At 42.7% G+C, this 15,075-nt stretch overlaps 2 protein-coding genes across 14 annotated transcripts in view; one reads left to right on the top strand and one right to left on the bottom strand.

Moving 5' to 3' along the window:
- The first annotated feature begins 439 nt into the window (after positions 1 to 439).
- On the top strand, positions 440 to 4,189 carry COX6C (cytochrome c oxidase subunit 6C). Its single transcript, XM_084849041.1, has 4 exons — positions 440 to 525; positions 2,445 to 2,572; positions 2,939 to 3,076; positions 4,069 to 4,189. The coding sequence occupies exons 2-3, from the start codon at positions 2,459 to 2,461 to the stop codon at positions 3,056 to 3,058; spliced, it is 234 nt and encodes a 77-aa protein (XP_084705167.1). The 5' UTR covers positions 440 to 525; positions 2,445 to 2,458; the 3' UTR covers positions 3,059 to 3,076; positions 4,069 to 4,189.
- Positions 4,190 to 5,310: 1,121 nt separating this feature from the next.
- The window catches only part of VPS13B (vacuolar protein sorting 13 homolog B), a 623,510-nt gene continuing 613,745 nt past the window's right edge, over positions 5,311 to 15,075 (bottom strand). For all 13 annotated transcript variants that reach the window (XM_084849024.1, XM_084849023.1, XM_084849026.1 and 10 more), the window contains 2 exons: positions 14,481 to 14,730; positions 5,311 to 14,352 (listed from right to left, as the gene is read on the bottom strand). In XM_084849024.1, coding sequence (XP_084705150.1) covers positions 14,104 to 14,352; positions 14,481 to 14,730 — 499 coding nt within the window. In that variant the 3' untranslated portion in view covers positions 5,311 to 14,103. The remainder of the gene's footprint in view (positions 14,353 to 14,480; positions 14,731 to 15,075) is intronic.

Below are 15,075 nucleotides of genomic sequence, written 5' to 3' on the forward strand. Positions count from 1 at the left end.
TGCTGCCCTTTTATAAATCGAATGAAAGGAGGAGACTTCCGAGCTTTACAGTGAAATCTTGCACGTGCCTACTCAGAAGTAAGCCCCCTCTGAGTTCAGTGGGACATTTTCCCTAGGCATGACTAGTATTAACGAAGTAAGTTGCTCTGCTTACAGTGCCACCCTATTCAGGTTTACTCAGAAGCAAGTGCCACTGGAGCGCAATGGAGCTGACTTCTATGTAAATGGGCTTAAGGTCGCAGCCAACCGCAACAGCTTTGGCGAGCGCGCCCCGCCCGGCACAAGACTTCTGAAGGGTTCCCTCAGAGCGCACCTCCTCCACCACTAGCTCCGCCCACCTCCGCGCTCGGGCTTGGCAAAGTCGGCCTCTTCATCAAGTTTGAGCCGAGCGTCTTGCCGTAGCCAAGGTGATTGATCCCAGCGCGCGCGCGCGCAGACCGAAGCTGTGCGCCTAGAGGTGAAGGAGGACAGATAGCGTCGCCTTCCGAGGGCAGAGGAGGCTCCTTCCCGGCCCTGCCGCGAGACGTGAGTGCCTTCGCTTGGGCGCCCCCTCCCCCCACGTCGGCTCTGCCCGCCCTCCCCCGTCGCGCGCCAAGAAGGGCGCGAGGCGTCTCCCTGCTTCGCTAAGGGGACCGTTAGGCGGCCCGAGGGGCGGGGGGTTGTTGTCGGGGGCGAGCCGGGGTGTGGGGTGTGACGCAGGGCTTGGACTGGCGTAGGCCCGGGGCGAGGCCTGTGCCTCACACATGCCTCTAAAAGGGCCTGGCGAGCGGTTGAGACGGAGGTCGCAGTTCTCTTTGGACTACAGCTTTGGACTACAGCTCCCATAGCCCCTGACCGTTGGCCATGCTCGCTGAGGTTGATGGGAGGTGTAGTCCAAAACATTTGGAGGGCGTCGGGTGGCCTTCCCCACCTCTGTGGCCTGATAGAGTGGCGCTTTAGTCAGTTGGTAGCGGCTCTGCGGTGAAGCCCCTCTTCCGCCGCCGGCCTGGGAACCCCGGAGGGGCTCAGGCCGCCCAGCGGAGTGCCGGAACTGCCCATTAGGGCTGCAGCGGGTGTGGCTCCCCCGTCGCGGGGCAAGGATCCTACCTGGCCCGCGGTGGTGAGCAGCGCTGCCTCAGGCGGCAGCCCCTGCGAGCCAGGCAGCATTCACCTGCGCCCCCTCCCCCTTTGCTTGAAATGAAGCTAATCCGGCCTGCAGCCTCGGAGAGCCGCTGCCGGTCAGCGTCGATGGTACTGGGCTAGATGGACGCATGGTCTGACTCGGTATAAGGCCGCTCCCTATGCTTAAACAAGCTCAGCAAATGCAAGGGTGGATGGAGCGGGTGGGTGTTGTGGCCCACAGGTCCTGCAGCAAGTGCTCTGGGGGAATGATGGAAGGTCACTGCCTTTATCTTGAGCAGTGCATGGATTTCTGTCCCTTCACACTCGTCTCGCAATGCTGAAGGAGGCGAACCAGATCCCCATCACTTCTCTCCATGTTGTCTTTGGATATTGAGGAGGCTGCAACCTTCCTTCTAACCATGTTCGTAAAATTGTGCAGCCCAGGAAAATGTAAATATCTATTTAAGTCCCTTCTTGGTAATCATTTATGTGAGTTTTAAGGGGTACCTGCAGTCACAAATCTTGTAACGAAATTGTGAAGGCTAAATTGAAAGGAATTGGGGTATCTCAAAATCATGAAACTAAAGCTTTCAGGCCTTTTGTTGGGGTGCTGCATTTTTGAGGCTTAGAAGTAGAACTAAAGATACATATGGCAATGGCCAGTGTGCTGCAATAGGTAGAGTGTTGGACTGAGATCTGAATTCACTTCCCTAGTAAATTGCAGTTTAGTGGGTGACCTTGGGCCTATCTCTGCCTAGCCTACCTGCCAGGGTTGTTGTGAAGATGAAAGGGAGAGGGAATATGTACACCACCTTGAGCTATTTGGAGAAAAGAAAGTATAAAAATACAAGTAATAATATGTTCATGTAAAGTTAGCCTCTTCCTAATATGCACAGGCAGATATTGCTTGTTTTGAAAAGCACAAGATTAAAATTAAATCTACAAATAAGTGGAAATAATTGAAGAAAGGGAGGAATATGTTTTGTATGCATACTTCTCATTAGATATTTGTCCCAAATCTAAGAAACAGGCAATTTCCTAGGGAATTTGGTAGTTATATAAGTGACTGCTCCTTTGCTATGAAGTGGAGCTTATCTACATAGGGTTTATTGTATCCTTTCCCATCCTGGTGCCCTTCAGATTTTTTAAACTACCCATCAGCCCCAGCAAACATGGCCAGTGGTCAGGAATGCTGGGATTTGTAGTCCAAAACATCTGGAGGGTACCAGTGTTGGGGGAGGCTGGTTTAGTGATTTGAATACCCTCATCTTTGTTGCTGTGGTTTTTCATTGTTGCTCTTAGTTAAGCTGCTGTGGTAGCAAGGCCTTCTTTTTCTTTTTTAGGAGAAGATATCACCATGTCAGCCGCTCTGTTGTCCAAACCACAGATGAGAGGCCTCCTGGCCAAACGTCTGAGAAAACACATTGTATTGGCATTCATCTTCAGTTTGGGATGTGCATCTGCATACAAGGTCAGTTTTTGTTGACAAATCAGTATGTGGGAGGTCAGTTTCTTATAACATTCATGGCACAGTCCTATAATGTCTACTCAGAAGTAAGTTCCATCAAGTTCAACAAGGCTGACCCCCAAGTAAATCGGTACAGGATTGCACTCTTAATTAAGAGATGCAACTTTTCCAGCAGTGCAGAACCATTTTGTCAATTGGCTCATATTTTGTATGTGCTTTAGCCCCTAAGATTGTACACTATAAAATATTTCTTCATAAAAGTTGGCCTGAGGTAAAAATAAAACCAAAAACAAATTTTGAATATTTTATTTAACTTCTAGATAAACTGTATCTTTTTGAAGGTTTTCAATCTTGTCTTTTTATCTTCAGTTTGGTGTGGCTGAACCCAGGAAAAAAGCATATGCAGAGTTCTATAAAAACTATGATGCCATGAAGGACTTTGAGGCCATGAAGAAAGCTGGGGTGTTTGAGTCTACGGGATTCAAATAATCACAAGCTGGTATCTAGGTAATTTTGAAGACCTTGCATTGTTTAACCTTCTTCAAGGGAATGCATCTTTTTGGCTAAGTATGGATGTTTAAGCGTGTAATCTATCATAGAATCATAGAATAGTAGGGTTGGAAGGGGCCTACAAGACCATCAAGTCCAACTCCAGGGGCTCATGGTGGTGACCACAAACTTTTAATAAGCTCTTCTAAGTTATATAGATCATCAGATATTTGATAATTGAGGATAGCAATGGCTCTGTAGTTGTATTTTGTATGCTGCTGTTTTATAACATACTGTAGTTCATGCTAGAAAACATTGCAAAGAAACAGTATCTGTAAAAAAGGAAGCTAGGTGAGGAATGATAAATGCACTGGCCCCAGAAATTGGGAGGGAAAAGAACAGGAAGGGTATCATTATGCAAACCCTGCTTAAATTGGGTTGGACTTGATGGTCTTATAGGCCCCTTCCAACCCTACTGTTCTGTTCTACGCTTTGCATCCATCAGAACCCTCTTATGTACTGAACTGTCAAGTCTGATGGCTGTAAGTTATCCTGCATTTCTTTTGTTTGACCACATCTCTACTAATCACTCATTGTTGTGAGCCTACTCCTATCTGTCCCCTGGTCCCTAGTCTGTTTCTCTTAGTTATCTTGGTCTGTACTCCTTAGTTCCTCTAATTCGTGGCCTCTTTTCCAGAAATCCTATGCTGTATTGCTGCTTTTCGCTTTCATTCCTTTTACAAAGCATACTGTTCAAAGCATGCCATTAGCTCTTTTGCACCCTAATGGTGCAGGTGTTAACTATAGATGCAATGGCATCCATGTTCATCATAGATGTTACTAGTCTGTCTCTTTTGTTTGTCCATTTTGGTTTGTAAACTCTAAATCTGTTATGCGCTATGAAAACTAATGCTGTATAAATATTGTTAAGATTCTATGTAAACTTTTATGTGTCTTGAGAATGTGAGAATAGATTCCTAGTTTGTATAACTTGTGTGTTTCTCTTTCAGAGCCTCCTCCTTGGGGACCTGACAGATTGAACATTGTTGTTTCTGTGATCTATACCTTATGATCTACTTTAGTGTTGGTCATGCTGTAGTGTTGCTCATTAAATGAAGTACTTATGTCAAATGATGCCTTGACTTTTTTCAGTTGCTGGCAAAGAAACATTTCAACCTGGATAGGGAGGAAGAGGTAGTATTTGTCACAGAATGTTAATGTGCCAGATTTGAAATGTTCCTACAGCTTCCAGTGGCAAGTCGTCTTTAAACTTTCTTTAAAAAAAAATAGGGAAGGGGTGATTGAAATACGAATGAGTGAGAGGAAAAATCCACTAAGCTTAATTTTGGATCATTGCACCTTCTTTTTTACCTCTTGCCTCTAAGGCAGCGATCCCCAACCTTTTTGGGACCAGGGACTGGTCCGTGGAAGACAGTTTTTCCACAGACCGGGGGGGGGGAGGGGGAGATGGGACCAGGCTGCAGTAGGGGTGTGGGAACCCCCCCTTACCTTGGGTCTGTGGGGGGGGGCGATCCGTCCCCCCCCCCCCAGAATCCTCGCTGGCCCTGGACTTGCTGTGGAGCTGCCGGTTAACTCCGGCTGGGGGAGGACTTCCGGCCGCAAATGGCGTCCGCATAGCGGATGCCATTTGCATCCCTGTTCTTTGCAGTAATAGGCTATTACTGCAAAGAACAGGGCCAGAGCCAGCCGGAAGCTCCACGGGGTGGGGGGAGGGACAGATTGCCTCCCCCCCCCTTGGATCCAAGGTAAGGCGGGGTTCCCACACCCCTACTGCAGCCTGGTACTGGTCTGTGGCCCGGGGGTTGGGGACCCCTGCTCTAAGGGAACCAGGCAGGAAGTAAGTGAGGTCAACATTGGGCTTTGTTAGATCCAATTTTATGGGTCCCAGAATTTTTGTACCTAGTGTATCCTTTTAGAAGTTACTGTTTCTAAAAGAACGTATAAAATGATTCATAAGACACCAGAAGGTAGATCTGGATCTCTGGATGACTTGCAGTAGATTTGCAAGGATTTCAGACTCCCAATTTTTTTGACAATAGCAGCAAAAAAATGATCACCCCTGCAAAAGTATACTGTTGAAATGAAAAAAACCTTGCAGTGACCAGGAGAGACTTTTTGAGTGGAAGGACTGTGAGCTCCTTTCAGTTCTGGTACTCAAAACAAATTCTTGGGTTCAGAGTTAAATAAGACATTTAGAATTAATGAATTTTAAGTGTCTTTTGCACCAGATATCAGTGTTTGAATGAAAAAGAAAGTAGATACCACAAGCCTGAAGTCTGGCCACCCCTGCACCAGAATTACTGCAACAAAGATTAAGTGTTTGCCTTATGGTAGGGGAGGAGGATCTGATGGTATCCCTACTTTTCAGGATTGCCTTGATACTGTACTGGGGGCTCAGTCTAAAGAAAATAGTTCTGTTGAAATTGTTATGACTGGGGTGGTGTGAAACTTGTTTCCTTACTCCTGTGGGTTTTCTGTTCTGTGTTCTAATACTCTCTGACATTCACAAAAAGACTGGTGTGTGGTGGATTTCTTTACTCTTCTGAACAGTCAGGCTTCTTGGTTTGTATAACTCCATTTTAAAGGGGAAATTGATGTGCTTTATGGCAGCGGGCTGGCAAATGCACATTGACACTTTTATGTGCAAATATTGCTGTTTGTATCACAGATTCATTCAGCTTCCTTGTCTTTACGTAAGCATGTGCACAGTTGGAGAAGGGGACAAGAGCAAGGTTGATCTTCAAGTTTATGTGTGTAGAACATCCTTCCCCAACCTGGTGCCCTCCAGATGTTTTGGACCAAGTCCCATTAGCCCCAGCCAACATGGCTGATGGCGAGTGATCCTGAGAGTTGTGGTCCAAAAGAACTGGAGGGAACCAGATTGGAGAAGGCTGGTGTAGAGCATCCTGGAAAGTGCTAGTTCCAGGCTCAGACTCTTTTGTGTTATGTTGCATGTTAGGTTTTGCCCAAGAATGCCCTGATACAACTTCAGTATATGTAAATGTGTGACTGTTTTTGCATGGGTATGCACATCGGTATGTATATGCCATCGAACCATGTAGGTTTGATAGATATCTGCATTCAGATGGGAATGACGCTTTGGCTGCTGGCTCTACGGATTTGTACAAGATAGAAGTCGCAGGGAGGAGGACACAATTTCTGTACCCTCCCTCCAAAAGGAAATACAGCTTCTGTGTAGGAACCACACAGAATCTGATAGAAGATTTGAGATACTGACCCGATTTGCACGTAACGGTGGCATATCGTGGGTTAATTAACATATGAACAACCCAATTTCCATTGTACTGGCCAAGCTCATGTTGGAAAGTGAAGCTGTTGGAGTACCACAGCATCCTTAGTGATGACTAACTTGTGCTGCTAATTTCAAAAGATTATTTTTTCTTTCCTTTTCTGGATTGGGACAGTAGCTTGTGCCATAGTTTTGACCTCTTTAGAAATCTCACAACAAGGAGAGGGATGGTCTGCTCTCAGATATTATGGAAAAAGCCCGCACATATCATGTAAGGAACAGAAGCCGCTCTCAGTCTTGATGTCAGCCTGCTTGCTAAGTTGTGCCCTTTCTTCAGGACACTTCAGTTTTGACTGAAAAATGAATAGCAAATATTAACAAGAAAGAGGTATGAAGGTGGAACTGTATAGTTTTAACACAGGTTGCTTGGAAAAATGCTTACATGCTGTAATGAAATGCAGACTGTGTACAAACAGGCTTATGTGTTGTCAGGTCATGGTGGATCAGTACCACAGTCATGGTTCTAGGTTAGTGGAGTACTAACTGTAAATACTGCTTCTGTAAATGCTGCTTCTCTTCAGTTCATTAAGACTGTTTTGGGTGCATACTCCCAATAGAAATTCAGTCTGTAAATGCTTAATGTTGGCTCCACAGCCAGCTATTGTAGGAGATAAGTTGCAAGAAAATAGTTATAATAGGAAGTTACTGTTGCTTTAAGAGCCTCGTGTGGCGCAGAGTGGTAGGTGGCAGTATTGCAACTGAAACTCTCCCCATGACCTGAGTTCGATCCCAGTGGAAGCTGGGTACCAGGTAGCCGGCTCAGGTCGACTCAGCCCTCCATCCTTCCGAGGTCGGTAAAATGAGTACCCAGCTTGCTGGGGGAAAGGTAGTCATGACTGGGGAAGGCAATGGCAAACCACCCCGTTACAGTCTGCCATAAAAACGCCAGCGAAAGCGGCGTCTCTCTAGGAGTCAGCAATGACTTGGTGCTTACACAGGAGTAACCTTTCCTACTGTTGCTTTAATACTGAGGGTGTTACTAGTACTGTAGGTTATTGTCAAGTCACTGAATTTCAGACCTCTTAACATATGTATACTTCAGGGGAATATGTTAGAATAGTTTTATGGTACTATTATCATTGCTTGTATGTCACTAGCTTGTCTCAACATCAGCTGCCATGGATATGCCTCCTCCGAGGAGCTATTGCTAGCAGCAGCATGAAACGACTGCTTGAAATGTAAGCAGACACCTGAGTGGACGGCTGCAAGAAACTTTCAGCCACTGTGTTTACCAGCAGTGGGCAAGAACCATACAATTCCAGACCCAAATCTTGGCTTAGCTGGGAACTCCCTGGGTGGCCTTAGCCAAGCCACTAGAGGTTAGCCTTAGTTCTCAATCTGTAAATCTGAGATAATAGCTTATAGGGTTGATGTATGAAGGAGAATTATGTGGTTTGGTTCAGTTTCCATAACTTATATATGGTGCAGTATCAATATTTAGCACACACAGCCCCTACCTATATATCAAACAACTTACTTAGAAATAAGTCTATTGATTTCAGTAGTTGCTTTAAAGTAACTGTCTGGGGACTGATGTGTAAATTCTTCAAATGATGCAGACTTCATCAATAACTAACAATTAGAAATCTTGGTACTAATTACTAGTTACCATCTACTAATCATGGTAACCTGTAAACTTGCACATGTAACTTAAGTCCATAATAAAACTTGGATCTTCTCAAGTACTCAGTGATAGTCTTAAAACGTCTTCTGGCTCACTTAATGTCCCATTAGCTTTTCCTCAGGCATTTTTTCACTGGTGGCAAACCCTTGAACTCCATCTGCTACCTTGTGGTGTTGCTTCCAGCAGTACACAGCTCTCCAGATGATGTCTAATGGTGCAATGTATGAGCAAGTTTGGCCATTAGGAGGCTTTTCCAATATTGATGTTTAAAAAAGAAAATAAAGATTTATTCCCTAATTGAAGGCAGGAGGCCTTGTGACTGGAAAGTCTGAAGGTCCCTTCTTATTGCATCTTAGTGTTTTGAATCAACTAAGAAGTTACTAAGTAGCTTTGCTAGAGTGAATGGTTCTGGACGATGTGTATATACATACAGAGTGGTGAGATGTTAATGGTCCATTTGAAGTAGATGTTTGACTGTCAGGATTTGAATTTACAAGCTTGAAAATACAATGCAGATGGCTTAATTTGGCATCTGGCTTTACGTGAAGACTTTACGGATAGCTCAAAGGATTGCAAGCAGTGTTGTGAGGAGTGGTGGTGTTAGTTCTACAGTTCAGCTATATGAATGTATTGAAATAATTAAAACTAGTCACTCAGATACTTGATTCTAGAAGTATTTTCCCATTAGCAGAGCACAGGAGCTGCTCTTCTAAATTTGTCTACAGAGGATTGAGCAAGACATCTCCAAAACCAAATCCTTCTCTGACCACACTGGGCAAAAATAAACAAACAAACTTTCTAAATCCTGAGTTTTTCTCTGGGAGTGAACAGGGACCACGGAAAGGTGCTGTTAGTATAAGCCTTCTTCTCCATATGGGTAAGCATATCTGCAAAAAAGTACTGCTGCTATAGGAATCAAAGCAGATGTAGGAACTATCTGAAAGTACTGCCGAATACAAATAGCATCTCTGTGCAATGGTGAAGTCTGCTCTCCATATCATAAGGGCTCTGCTTGTGCAGGCCACAGGTCCATTAAGTCCGGCATCCTATTTACCAAAGTGGGCCATCAAATACTGCCAGAAAGCCCACCAGCAGATCACGGCATTAACCTTCCCCTACTGATGCTCATTTGTGTATGGTGCAGACCCTGGAGGTTCTATTCAGCTAGGTTGGTGAATAGCTGCTAATAGACCTCCTTCGTGAACGTGTCTTATCCCCTTTCAAGGCCTCAACATATGCTGTGGTAGTGAATCCCATACGTTATGTATTGTGTGAAATACTCTTACATACTTATTCTACTGCCAAACAGTGATTGCAAGTTCTAGTATTATGAGGAAGAGAACTATCCATTTTATATCAGGCATAGTTTTATAAGCCTTTATTATGTCCTTCCCCTCCAATCATCTTTTAATGAATTAAAAATGTTTTAGCCCTTTGTAGGGAAGGTGCTGCACCATTCTCCCCCTCCCCCCAATCAATTTGCTCTTTTTTGCAGCTTTTCCAGCTTTATAGCACCCTCGTTGATAGACCAACTAGAACTGAACCCAATTTTTGCAAATTTCATAATTCTCTCATACCTTGGGCTGACTAACACAGATGTGCCTTTAGACTTCCTTTTCTGTAAGCCCGTATTCTAACCGGTTGGGATAACCTTCATAACATCTTCATGCGGTGGGACTTGTAGCTGTTGTAAGAAATGCAGCGGAGCTAGGATAATTAATATTGCCGTTGAACATTTTGCTGGTATTGATACAATAACACTTTATAAAATTAGTTGGCTAGAAAGAAGTCTAAGATGCATCTTATTAATGATGCTGCTGATGTTAGGCATATTCAGGAATATAGTGCACAATATGGAGCTTGGGTGCTATGGCAGATTGTCTTGAAGAGGGCAGCCATATTGTCAGAAAAGGAATGAAAAGCACCCCACCCCACCCGATAGTTTAAGCTTGCTGGTTTTTCTGCAAACTTTCAGAAGTTGTCTGAAGATGACTGATCTGGGCTTTTTGAGGGCACTCTAAATGTAAGTACAGTATCGAGCTATTTCTGTCAATTATTTGAGATATTGCAGCCGATTGTGTGAAAAGTGTATAGTCCTAAGCTTCCTACTGCCACTCACTGCCTTACTCTTAAGCCAGAGCGTGAGCCACAGCTCCTGCTATACAATATTCTCTTCAGCCAACAACACTCAACTAGATCCCCTTTTTCACTGAAGCTAGGCCATGCTATGCTTCCCTCTGACCTGGTGGGACCCTCTTTCTGTGTCACACATATTATAGAATTACTACCTCAGATTTAACTTGTCATATTCCTTAATTCTGCCCCCACCTGAACTCAGTGCTTGTCTGTACCTCTGAGATGGCTATGTGAAATATCTGGAAGGAAACTATTTTGCTAGACAAAAAGTGGCTTTTCTAAGAGGGCTCCAACTGTCAGTTTGAAAAACAACACCTGGACAAGGAAGAAATAGCAAGATGGATTGAAGTTTGTGACCTCATAACGTGCAATGATGATTGGAAGGAACATGTTCCAAAAGTAAAGCTAACAAGTCTCCCACATTACAAGAAGAGTCTGTGCAATCATGGCTCAGATGGTTGTGCATGGGAGATGCTGACTTAAATATAGCATAAAGGTGAGTCACATTAATTTCAGTTGCTTAAGTTCTCTCATACAATTTGACAAGGATGTCAGAATTGCTGTGTTGATCTAGCCTAGAATTCTAACAGCTAACCAGATGTATCAGGAAGCTGACAAGCAGGACGTGCAAAGCTATACTATTTGTCCTCATAATAAATAAATGGTGGCTGCAGCCTGTTAGAATGTGTGTGCACAATGTTTTGGGTCGAACCAATATAATTGAGTGTATTCTTAGATGCTTCCAGGCAGGGTTGGTTGCGAGTGCCAGAAGTGCCAAACAAACCACAGCTTGTGCTGATCACTGCTAGTCCAAATGGAAAATAGTATCTAGAAGGATCAGTGCAGGTGGCACAGTCAAAGCATGTGACATGCCCATCCCTGGGCCTAGGAGTTTGTGCAACCTGTGGCTCTCCAGATGTTTTAGCCTACAGCTCCCACCAGCCAGCATAGTCAATGATGAGGGGTGATGCAGGTCATAGGCCAAAACATCTGAAGGGACAAGTTGCCCAACCTGTGCTAGGCTAATTGTTACCCTCCTGTTTGAGGTGCTTAGAGTGCTACAGCAATAAATCAGGCATGGAGTAAGGTGATGCACCCAGACATGAGCAAATTATCCTAGTTTAATTAATTGACTACGAAACACTTTCTCCAAGGTGCAAGATAACATCATCTGCATTCAGGTGCTGTGATCCAACGTTAGTCCCATGTAAAAATAGAATCTGTGTAACTAGTTACACCAGAATGTGGGTGGAGATGCACATTCAAATGTAGAGAGGATAAATGGCATTGGCATTCTGCCATGCTCTCGGTGCACGTTAGATTAATGCCTACAGTTCCTGGTCCAGCAAGTCATGCTCATTAAGAAGTCTCCTGGCACACAGGGTTGTCTTTAGGTGGACTGGGGGCAAAGGTTCCTTTCGAAGGTTTGTAAAGGAGGTGCTGGTATAATTTGGAGGTGCAGTAAACAGTTGCTCTTAAGTTCAGTTAACTCAAAGATCAGCCATAAAGAGTTCTGTAAACTGGCATGTCCTCTTTTGGCTGCAGCACTCTAAATGTGTACCTCAAGAAAATACAAAAATAAAATGTATTTCCCTTGAAAAAAATCACTAATATATCCAGTCAGTATGCAAAACTGGCAATATAACTCTTTAATTCCCATAAAAGATTCAAGAATGAAACATAACACATTTTAAAGTAGTACTCTTTTCAAGGTAAACAATGGTCAAGTTGATAGATCAACATATAAAATGTTAACAATGGATGTGCTCACTTCACACTTTGCATAATCAGTACACAAACTTGGCTTCAAGAGATAACTCATAACAAAATGGGACACATGAGAAGCATACTGAAGTCAATACATTCTTAGTTTCCTGTATTTAACTGTGCCAAGTATGCACTAGAGATGTCAGCTAAAATTAGATGATTACTGAAGGTAGTGGCTTGATTTAATTTCAGGTCCTGATTTAGGAATAGTTTTGAAATGTAGCAAGACCCCAAGGAATAATGTTGAGTTCCTGTCTTGAAAAAGCTGAGCCAGGAGGAGAACCATTTAGGACAAGAGTGTTCAAGCATAATCAGACAATAGCCAAGAACCTACATCAAGCAGATTTTTGAAAACTCAGGCCTGCTATCCCATTTCAATCCATAAATAAATCTAATAGATGTTATGGCAACAATGATTCTAAAGTCCAGACTGTAAAGCAGAATTCGAAGTGCTTGTAACAAAATCACATTATTTGTCTGAAAACATCTAATTCTAAAATGCATCAATGACAGAGCTCCACGGACCATCAGATGTACACAGGGAGCTCCTTTGGGTGTGAGAAGTCACCAGATTAGGCTGGTAACTGATCCAGTAATCTAGCAGTATGTGTAAATGGGGCCTGGACCATAACCCTGGTAGTCCAATGAATAACATTTTTTTTCAATGTGATGGGTTAGATATAAAGCTGTAGAAGTTGTCATGTAGAAAGCACAGGTTTCCCTCCCCCCTTCCTTTAAGTAACACATCCATTGTGGTTATTTTTTTTAATACGGTTCTTTCCATTAAAGGAAGGGAAACACTTCTTTTAAAAAAAAACTAAAGTGTGGCTTCTTAGCTACTGAAGTGATGAACAGCATCAGGAGTGCTGGAATGTAGCTTTATGGTTTAGCAATTCTCTCCCAATTAAAATGAGTTTTTCAGTGTAGATGGTGGTGAGCATCATGTTGAAATGTACTGATATAAGACAACAGACATTTTTAGTGCAGGATGGCTCTTACATCATTAACTTAGTTATGGTTAAATTAACATTTCTTTGTCTCCATTTCTTGATTTCTAAATATTTTACAGATAAATTTAACAGAAATTTAAAAAATTCAAATTATGTATACTTCTTGGACAGCATAGATATACAGGCCTTAGGAGAGGTTAATGATGAAGAATAGCATCTAGGCTGGTGTTTTGAAGCCAACATAACAATCAAAAGCATATCACTTGGAAGAAATTCTTACTACTTTCAGTGGGACAGATTTCTGATCCATCTTGGATCAGTGGCTGAGTTTTATCTAGGTTTTTTTTTGTACACTTGACTGAGAACACCACCCCTAAAGCTTTATGCAATGCATATTACTGGTCCCACAATACTTATCAATGACATTTCTTGCATAATTATGTATTGCCATACAACCTACAACAGCACATACATTCTAAAGCCTTAAGAAAAATCTGACTTGGGAATAAGATTACTACTGACAGGAAGTTTCAAAAATAAATTAATGCTGTAGTTATCATTTTGCTCTCTAAACTACACAAAGGCACTAGTTTATATTAAGGACTAAAGTCCTGCAAAATTTCAATCAAATAAAGAAAGCTATTAAAAGGTTAGAGTAGTGCTAAAACCCAGCTGTCACTAGTAACTTAAAACAGCCACTTCAATGCTTTCAGATTGAGCGGGAGGAAATGTTTTGCTATAGGATGGAGCACTTGGAGTAAAAGTTTCAGACCTGAGCAAGTTTTTACAGATGAGTTATAAACCTTGCTTATAATAGAAACGGGCAGACCCTAAAATAGGATAGAACGAACAATGTCTCAATCTGCAGAGGTTCTCTTATCCTTGTATGTCTTATTTCCAGTTAAAAGAAAGGACAAAGGATTTCACTATCATCTTAAAGAGCTGCTACATTTCCCTTTACTTGACAACTTGCCTTATCACAAAGTTTGATGTGTCACTTTAATATTTCCTGCAATTTTTCCTCATAACAAGATACCAGGAATCACCACATTCCATACAGGCTGGGCAGAAAATATACCCTTGTTAAAAAAAAAAAGTTGTGCTACTTCACTACGCCAGCCCACAAAGTTTAAACACATCTGTTTCACATGATGTGGAATCAGAAGTTCACATTAGGCAACTGCATAGAAGATGTTACTTCAAAAATGGAAACACAATTCTTCTTTCCACAGTGTTCTCAGTTAAACCCCTTTCTCAAAGCTTTATTTTTTACCATAGTAAATTTACTGATGAATACTTGGGCAAAAACAGGATCAACAAGATACTGATAAATCTTAACTGTTGTAGGAATTGGTTCTGCAGCTACAATGTGTGCTGTGGTGTGCGCAGATATAGCACCAGGAACAAAGTGGTAGGATGCTTTTGTGATGTAGTCCACAAGTCTGCTGTACTGTTGTTCAGACAATCTCTCTCTACCTCCATCTGCCTGAAATCAGAAAAATCAAATTTATTGAACTGTACAGTCTTCACCCTGCTAACTCAAACCTAGAACAAATTAAATCTAAAACAATTGCTATTTTTAAAGGCTATAAGTCATTGTTTAACCAGCTTTACCTCCAAATCACAAGGGACTCTTTGTTGTTTGAGTTGCACCTTCAGCAGGTTGTTTTGTTCACTACTTTGTAGACACTCAATTTCCGTCACTGGAAATGCTTGTTGCTGTGTGTCTTCACTGACGCTAACCACAAACAGCACCTCTGAGGTAAGCAGCAAACATCCTTCGTGTTCTTGGCCTGATCCACTCACAATGACCACATCCAGGGCCATGTGGGCCTCTGGTCTCCCAAGAGACTGAAGCATTTTCCTGTTAAAAGAATAATTCAAGTTTAGGAACTTGAGCTCAAAAGATACTGTCAATCATACCAGGTTTCGCGGTGAAGCTGCCATAAAAAACAATAACAAGCTGGAAGGATATTCAGCACCACAGTTTTTGCAAATCCCTTTTTGGTTTTAAATCAAAAGGATGTCATGCTTATTTTGTAACATTATCAACACTTCTTTATCATCTGCAGCCAAGCTGACCTAATTGATGGTCACAATTGCATTCCCTTTGTCCAACTCATTTTTCATCCTAGTGGAGAATTCACCCCAAAAAGCTGGAACCAAACACAGGGCAGAAACTAGCAGCTATTTCAGGAGATGTGCAGTA

This window comes from Heloderma suspectum, chromosome 4 (genome assembly GCF_057233095.1).
Source record: "Heloderma suspectum isolate Gila_16-S chromosome 4, 16-S_ref, whole genome shotgun sequence".
Taxonomy (NCBI): Eukaryota; Metazoa; Chordata; class Lepidosauria; order Squamata; family Helodermatidae; genus Heloderma; species Heloderma suspectum.

Bases quoted from the DNA above. Each gene is read 5' to 3' on its own strand.
- COX6C (XM_084849041.1), top strand. From the start codon at position 2,459: ATGTCAGCCGCTCTGTTGTCCAAACCACAGATGAGAGGCCTCCTGGCC. The intron at 2,573-2,938 runs GTCAGTTTTTGT...TTTTATCTTCAG, and splicing joins GATGTGCATCTGCATACAAG to TTTGGTGTGGCTGAACCCAG.